This window comes from Pan paniscus, chromosome 20 (genome assembly GCF_029289425.2).
Source record: "Pan paniscus chromosome 20, NHGRI_mPanPan1-v2.0_pri, whole genome shotgun sequence".
Classification (NCBI taxonomy): Eukaryota; Metazoa; Chordata; class Mammalia; order Primates; family Hominidae; genus Pan; species Pan paniscus.
The window spans coordinates 44,536,931-44,545,267 of NC_073269.2; the positions used below are offsets into that span (position 1 = coordinate 44,536,931).

At 55.7% G+C, this 8,337-nt stretch overlaps 1 protein-coding gene across 1 annotated transcript; it reads right to left on the reverse strand.

The window, feature by feature from the left end:
- Positions 1–754: 754 nt before the first annotated feature.
- Positions 755–6,203, reverse strand: PPP1R14A (protein phosphatase 1 regulatory inhibitor subunit 14A). The gene is made up of 4 exons (XM_034945260.3): positions 5,663–6,203; positions 2,413–2,493; positions 1,825–1,857; positions 755–965 (listed from the first exon to the last, which is right to left on the reverse strand). Exons 1-4 carry the CDS (start codon positions 5,861–5,863, stop codon positions 837–839), a joined length of 444 nt encoding a protein of 147 aa, XP_034801151.1. The 5' UTR covers positions 5,864–6,203; the 3' UTR covers positions 755–836.
- Positions 6,204–8,337: the final 2,134 nt, after the last annotated feature.

Genomic DNA, 8,337 nt, shown 5'->3' on the forward strand with positions numbered 1-8,337 from the left:
GGTGGATGGCCCTGGCAATATTTGGTGTTTTCCCTGGCTCTGCCCCAATATCAATCCCTCCACCCATAAGTTCAGAGTCCTCAGAGAGGGGTATCCATTTCACAGAACTCCTATGCATCCTTCAAAGCCTACCTTAATGTCACTTCCTTCAGGAGGCCCTCCCAGATTTCTTCACCACCCCCAGAGTGAATAGCTCCCTCCCCTCTGCCAAGCTCCCAGGTATCTTGAGCCATTCAGCACACTTTGTTCTGATTCTCACACTCAGGCCCTTCTCCCCCCATAGTGTGTGAGCACCTTGATGCCAGAGACCATCTTCCTCTCATCTTTGCAGCCTCAGTACCAAGGGCCATTATAAGCACAGCGCAGATTTCATGGAGTGGCTGAATGATTTGTTTGCTGTGTGATCACCTGTACTGAGTCAATATCGGTCACCTTTGGTCATGAGCATGCCCCTTGACCCAGATTCCTGCAGGAGCCTGCATATAGGGGCCCTGCTTGCTGGGACTGGGGATGGGGGTGGGGTGGGGAGTTCAAGGGAAGGTGAGGTCTAGGATATAAATCCCAAGGGCGCGGGCTCAGCAGGGCCCGTTCTCATGCTCTCTGGCCCGGGAGGAGTGATTCTCCATCTGGCAGGCCCAGCTGCAGTGCTGGGACAGGGACATGAGCAGAGGCCACAGGAGGAGAGAGGGAGGTTGTGGGGGGAGCTCGGGGAAGCCCATGGTAACCCGGGGGGAGGAAAAACAGCCACACAGTGTTATTGTTACAGAACCATTAAATATAACTTATACACAAGCAAGCTGGGCGGCGTCCAGGGGGGCAGGGAGAGTGCAAGAGGGTCAGGGGTGAGCAGTCCGGGCCCGGTCCTGGAGGGGGCTGAGGCTGCCGTCGTGGGAGGGGCTGGGCTGGCGGAGGCCGGGCTGCCTGTGGAGGCCTTGAAGCTTTGCCAGCAGCTCCTGGATGAAGTCCTGAGACAGGGTGGGGGAGCTGAGAACATGGGAACAGTGCGGGGGCACCCCCTGCCCCTGTCCAGCCCAGTCCCTGACCTGGGTGCTTCCTCCTGTTCTCTGCTTGTGGGGTGGGGGGAGTTAGGGGCGGAGGCTATAGACGTAGAGAGAAAAGTGAGCCGGGAGAAAGACAGAGATGGGGAAAGAGCGATGGGAGGGATGGAGAGAAAGAGCTAGGAAGAGAGATAGAGATCCAAGGAGACAGATACGGAGTGGCGGAGGGGGAGAAACAGACACAGAAACAGAGAGACATGTAGAGATAGAGACAGAGAGAGACATAAGGACAGAGAAAGAAACAGAGACATGTGGAGACAGGTCCCCAGAGATAGATCCAGGGCGAACAGAAATGCAATGACGTTTGTCCCTAGAGCTAGTTGGAGAAACATGAATAGTTTTCCCTTTTAAAGCAGGGAAGGAAGTGGGAGGGGTTGGGCCGCTCAGCTTCAGGGCCTGGGAGGATGGAGGGCCCCCAGAGGTGGGGAAGGGAGCCCGGGGTGGCGGAGGCAGTGACAGGGGAGGACAGAGGGAGACTGAGCCAGAAGGCTGGTGGCCAAAGGACAGGCACAGGAGAGGCAAAAACAGGGCAGATGGGGGAGGACAGAATGGAGCCCCCTCAGCAGATGGGGGAGAGAGGGAGAGAGACAAGGAGGAGGACAAAAGACACCCCTGGAGACCAGAAAGAGCTGCGGAGGGCAGGTCGGGGCCGGGTGTGGGCGGGCCGGGTGGTGTTCCCCAGAGACCCTTCTGCCAGCTTCTTCCCCCTCCCCCATCAGAGTACTTGGGGCCAGAACAGGGAGAGAATGAGGGAGAGAAAACTCACCTCGACAGGTTTCCCACACGACTTCAGGAGTCCCTAAAACCCCCAACCAAAAACAAAACAAAACAGTAAATGACTAACACCTACTCCCCTCCAGCCCCTTCCCTTTCCCAAAAGGCCCCAGCAGCAAGACAAATGGAAGTCAGACTCCAGGGTGGACTGCCCACCAAGCTTCAAGAGAGGAACAGAGCCCAAGGGGCATGTGGATCGACTCAGGGCAGGGGTGAGTCACTAGATCCAGAGAGGGCGAGAGGGTCACACAGCACTTCCCTCCTCTAAAAAGGTATAAGCCATAAGCAAAGACATGGCTGCCAAACTGCCTGGGTTTGACACCCAGCTCTGCTCCTTCTGAGCTGTGTGACACTGGGCAAGGGATTCAACCTCTCTGGGCCTCATTTTCCTCATGGGGAAAATGGAGCTCACACTAGCGCCTGCTTCGGAGGGTTTTGTGAGGGTTAAGTGAGTGAATACATGTAAAGCCATCACACCAGTGCCCGGCATCTAGTGAGCGCTCAGTTAACACGTGAACTATTGCTATTATTTTTAGGGAGGTGCAAAGTCGGGGGCTGGGGGACACGTCCCCCCACCTACCTGGATTTTCCGGCTTCTCTCCTCTTCACTCTCTAACTCCAACAATTCATCAATGTTGATCTCATCGGGCATGTCTGCCTCCTAGGGCCAGGGAGGGAGGGGTGCTTAGGATCCCCTTCCCTCCCTCCCTCGCCTTTGTCCAGGGCTCTGCAGGAGCCCCACCAGCCCCAGGGCCCAGCTGGCGGGTTCTGGAGCATTAATGTGGCAGTCCGGGACAGCACTGCCAAGACGGGACATCTGGGTGTTGGGGGGGAGGGGTGACAGATGGGCTGAGAGAGCCCGGGGGCCCTGTACCAGCCCGATGCCTGGGCCCATGGGCCCCGGGAGCCTCGGGGCTGGCACGGGTCTCTCGCCTTGGCTCTAGTTCCCACAGAGGAAAACAGGCCTAGTGGAGTCCTGGAATGTCAGATTCTGGGATTCGGGAGAGGGGCTGGCTTCTGCCCTTTCAAGGAAAAGTCTTAGCACTAGGTGCAGGGGAGGAGAGGCTGGCAGCCAGCAGCCAGCTGGGGCGGCCCCTTCCCCCAGGGGACAGGAAGGGAGGGGACAGGAAGGGAGGGGATGGCTTGGGCCAGCCCCCAGAGGGCCAAAATGCAGCCTGGTGAGACCGGAGGGAGGACCACCGAGGCCCCTCAAGGTGGGTGGGTGGGATGAGTCATGGCTCAACTCAGCTGCTAAGAGTGGGGCGCTGAGTGTGGCCTCTACAGGCAGTGGCCCAAGCGCAGGCTGGCTCAGTACCCCTGCTGGGAACAGGACCCAGCTGTCCCCAGCTGTCGAGGGAGCAAGAGAGCCTTGGGGTTATGAATCCTTTCCTCCCCAACCCAAAGTCCGGCTGTCGGCTTCAGGCCTGGGGCTTCAGGGCTGGATGGTCCTGGTTCATGTGTGGTGAAGGGGCTTCAGCAAGGACACAGGTGTGTGAGTCTCTGCCAGGGCCACAGCCTGATGCCAAGGGCCTGGGGCTGGCCGAGGATGCAGAGGGACCTGGCATCGTGCAGTGGCTTCGTATAGTGGACTGTGGTCCTGCAGGTGTGAGGTGTGTGGCTCTGGCTTGGGTGTGTGACACATCAGCATGTGTCCACAGTCAGCTGTGGGGCCCACCACCCGAGAATGGCCTCATAGATGCCACCTGCCACTAGCAACCAGATTGGTTCACCTGTATGGGCCCAGGTGTGAGTCTGAGAACAGAGGGACTGCATGTCACCGTGGGAGAAGGGCCATGCCTTCCACCATTGTCGCACCATGGAGAGGAGGACTCGTGGGACCTGTGTACACTGTAGCATACAGAAGTCACAGAAGGCCAGGCGCAGTGGCTCACGCCTGTAATCCTGACATTTTGGGAGGCTGACAAGAGAGAATTGCTTGAGCCTAGGAGTTCAAGATCAGCCTGAGCAACATAGCAAGGCCCCATGTCTTTTTCTTTTTTCTTTTTTTTTTTGAGACAAAGTCTCCTTCTGTCACCTAGGGTGGAGTACAATGGCGCGATCTTGGCTCACTGCAACCTCCGCCTCCCGGGTTCAAGTGATTCTCCTGCCTCAGCCTCCCAAGTAGCTGGGATTACAGCTGCCTGCCACCATGCCCGGCTAATTTTTGTAATTTTAGTAGAGACAGGGTTTCACCATGTTGGCCAGGCTAGTCTTGAACTCCTGACCTCAAGTGATCTGCCCACCTCGGCCTCCCAAAGTTCTGGGATTACAGGCGTGAGCCACTGTGCTCGGCCAATGAGGCCCCACCTCTAAGGAAAAGAAAAAAGAAGTCACTGAAAGTGTGACTTCAAGCAGAAACTCAAGTGATGAAGTACCTGTGTGTGTCAATACATGTAGCTGTGGCTTAGGCTGTTGTGTGCCTGTGAGCAGCGGTGGGTTCTGCAGTTGTATGTCCACCTGTTCCTATAGCTTACAGTTTTTTGTTTGTTTGTTTGTTTTTGAGACGGAGTTTCGCTCTTGTTGCCCAGGCTGGAGGGCAATGGCGGGATCTCGGCTCACCGCAACCTCCTCCTCCCGGGTTCAAGCGATTCTCCTCCCAAGTAGCTGGGATTACAGGCATGTGCCACCACACCCGGCTAATTTTGTATTTTTTAGTAGAGACGGGATTTCTCCATGTTGATCAGGCTGGTCTCAAACTCCTGACCTCAGGTGATCCGCCCGCCTCGGCCTCCCAAAGTGCTGGGATTACAGGCGTGAGCCACCGTGCCCGGCGCTTACACAGTTTTATGTCTGGGTGTAGTTATAAATTCTGTTGGGTTTTGTTTGTTTTTGAGACACGGTCTCGCTCTGTTTCCCAGGCTGGAGTGCAGTGGTGCAATCTTGGCTCACTGCGACCTTGGCCTCTCAGACTCAAGCAATCCTCCCACCTCAGCCTCCTGAGGAGCTGAGATTACAAGTGCCTGCGTGCCACCACGCCCGGCTAAGTTTTAAGATTTTTGGTAGAGACAGGTTTTCCCCATGTTACCCAGGCTGGTCTTGAACTCCTGACGTCAAGCAATCCTCCTGCCCCGGCCTCACAAAATGCGTGAGCCACTGTGCTGGGCCAATTTCTGTTGTTTTATGTCTTTGAGTGGCTGTGGATCAGCGCTTGTGCTTGAAGGTGGTCATAGTTTTTTCTTTAGGAGATAAGGAAGGGCCGTAACTTGAGTCATTTTGTGTTCCAGTGGGGTTGTGCTGTGTCTGCCTACGGCTGTGGCCCACGCCGCTGTGTCTGCGGGTGGCTGTGACTGTAGCATATGTTGAACTGTAGGTGACCCCCCCCCCGCCCCCGCTTGTGTCCTTGTGGGTTTGTGCATGGCTGTTACTTCTGGGCTGTGTCCGTGAGTGGCTATAGCTTCCTTCACTGTGCACATCTGTGTCTGCTTTTGCTTCCTTTGCCGTGGGTCTCTGTGTGGCTGTATCTCCCCTGTCACCATGTCTATGTTTGGCTTAATGACACCCCCCTTCCCCCACTCTTTCTCCAGACGTGGCGGTTTCAGCTCAACTTAGCCTCCTCCCTCCTCATGCTAAACCCCTGGCCCTCCACAGGCGTTTGGACACATCTCTGAAGACCCAAGTGTTTGTGTGTTGCTCTCGGTGTGTCCACAAGCACAATGCCATAGAGCACGGACGGCCAGGCCAATGAGTGCCCGGCCCTGGGGTGCTCGTCCTCTTGTGCAGACCAGGCTGGCCGTGCACCAGCGAGTGTGCACCGAGACCCCAAGGGCGTGGGGTCTCCGCGCCCGGGCTCTATCTGTCCCCGACCACCCCCGAGCCCTCCCCGGGCTCACCATGCCTCGGTACAGCTCCTCCAGGCGCCCGTCGATCCACTTCTCCACGTCCAGCCGCCGTTGCAGCTCCCGCCGGTCATACTTGACGGTGACGCGCGCGTGCCGCTTCTGCAGCCCCCCGGGACTGCCCCCTGGCCCGCGGGCCCGCGATGGAGACTGCAGCTTGCTCAGCACGCGCTTGCCCAGCCGCTGAGCTGCCATCGCGCTGCTGGACCCAGCCTGGCCCCGCGCTGTGCGCCTTCGCCTCGCGCCCCGGGTGCTTCTTACGGGCCGGGGCGGGGCTAGCCGGGGGCGGGGGCTCGGGCTCGCCGGGAGGTCTGCCCCACCCCGGCCGCCTCGGGCCTCAGTTTCCCCGTCTGCAGTGCGAGAGTAGGCCGCTGCGTCGGCTTGAGGCACGCAGTCGTGCGAAGTTGAGGTATGCGCGGGGACCCAGAGTCCCGGGCGGGTCCCTGCATCGGGGGCTCCCGGGCCGGGATCCTGTGGGGCGGGGGCCCGGGACAGACACTCGGGACCCGGCCTGTCTGCGCCCTCTGGCGGTGGCGGGGTGGGGGGGTGTTGGTGCGGGAGCGCCTGCGCCGCTGTCGCTGTAGAAGGTCGAGCGGTCACTTGTTCCTTCGTTCATTCATTCACTCATCCATCCATTTGTTTGTTCACTCATTCCGTTCAACGAATTTTTTTGTTTTGTTTTTTGAGTCGATGTCTCTCTTTGTCGCCCAGGCTGGAGTGCAATGGCGCGATCTCGGCTCACCGCAACGTCCGCCTTCCAGGTTCAAGCGATTCTCCTGCCTCAGCCTCCGAAGTAGCTGGGATTACAGGGATGCACCACAACACCCGGCTAATTTTTGTATTTTTAGTAGAGACGGGATTTCGCCATGTTGGCCAGGCTGGTCTCGAACTCCTGACCTCAAGTGATCTGCCTGCCTCCGCCTCCCAAAGTGCTGGGATTACAGGCGTGAGCCACCGCTACTGGCCCCGTTCAATGAATATCTATTAAGTATCCACTCTATACCAGACACTGCTTTACGCTCCAGGGATAGAGCAGGGAACAAAACAGACAAGACCAGTCCCACGCAGTTGACAGTTGTAGCCGGGATACATGAGAAACACAGTAAGTACGGTATTATACAGTTTATTATCATATAAGTGCTTTGGAGAAATATAAAGCAGAAAAGGAGAAATGGAGTGAGGGTAAGGTTGCAATTTTAGCGAGGGTGGCCAGGGAAGTCCCTTACTTCAAAACAGTCTTCTCACTTCTAATTATAAGCAGCAAGAATTATACTCTAAAATTTAAATGTGGCTGGGCGCAGTGGCTCACTCCTGTAATCCCAGAACTTTGGGAGGCCAAGGAGGGTGGATCACGAGGTCAGAAGTTCAAGACCAGCCTGGCCAACATGGTGAAACTCCATCTCTACTAAAAATACAAAAATTAGCTGGGCCTGGTGGCACATGCCTGTAATCCCAGCTACTCGGAAGGCTGAGGCAGGAGAATCGCTTGAACCCGGGAGGCGGAGGTTGCAGTGAGCCAAGATAGCACCATTGCACTCCAGCCTGGGCAACAAGAGCGAGACTCTGTCTCTAAATAAATAAATAAATAAAATAATAATAAATAATTTTTTAAAAAAGGCCAGGCACGGTGGCTCATGCCTGTAATCCCAGCATTTTGAGAGGCCGAGGTGGGCAGATCACGAGGTCTGGAATTCAAGACCAGCCAGGCCAACATGGTGAAACCCCATCTTTACTAAAAATACAAAAAAAAAAAAAAAAAAAAATCCAGGCGTAGTGGTGTGCACCTGTAATTGCAGCTACTGGGGAGGCTGAGGCAGGAAAATTGCTTGAACCCAGGAGGCAGAGATTGCGGTGAGCCAAGATCGCACCACTGCACTCCAGCCTGGGTGACAGAGCAAGACTCCATCTCAAAAAAAAAAAAAAATTGTAGAGACAGGGTCTCCCTTTGTTGCCTAGGCTGTTCTCCAATTCCTGGGCTCAAGCGATCCTCCCACCTCAGCCTCCCAAGGTGCTGGGATTATAGGCATGAGCCACCTCACTCCACCAACCAGCCATAATGTAAAACTTTTGAGTTTCAAAGAACATCGTCAAGAAAGTGAAGAGACAACCCATGGAATGGGAGAAAAAAAATTGCAATCATGAAACTCATAAGGTGCTGGGATGAGCCACCACACCTGGCCAAACTGTACACTTTAAAAAGGTGAGTTGGGCCAGGCACAGTGACTCACGCCTGTAATCCCAGCACTTTGGGAGGGCAAGGCGGGTGGATCATCGGAGGTCAAGAGTTAGAGACCAGCCTGGCCAACATGGTGAAACCCCATCTCCACTAAAAATACAAAAATTAGCTGGGCATGGGGGCACATTCCTGTAATCCCAGCTACTCAGGAGGCTGAGGCAGGAGAATCGCTTGAACCTGGGAGGGGGATGTTGCAGTGACCTGAGATCACGCCATTGCACTCCATCCTGGGCAACAAAAGTGAAACTCCATCTCTAAATAAATAAAGGGTGAGTTGTATGGTATGTGAGTTATATCTCAATAAGACTGTTTTTTTTTTTTTTTTTTTGAGACAGAATCTCGCTCTGTCGGCCAGGCTGGAGTGCAGTGGCATGATCTCAGCTCACTGCAACCTCTGCCTCCCAGGCTCAAGCAATTCTCCTGCCTCAGCCTC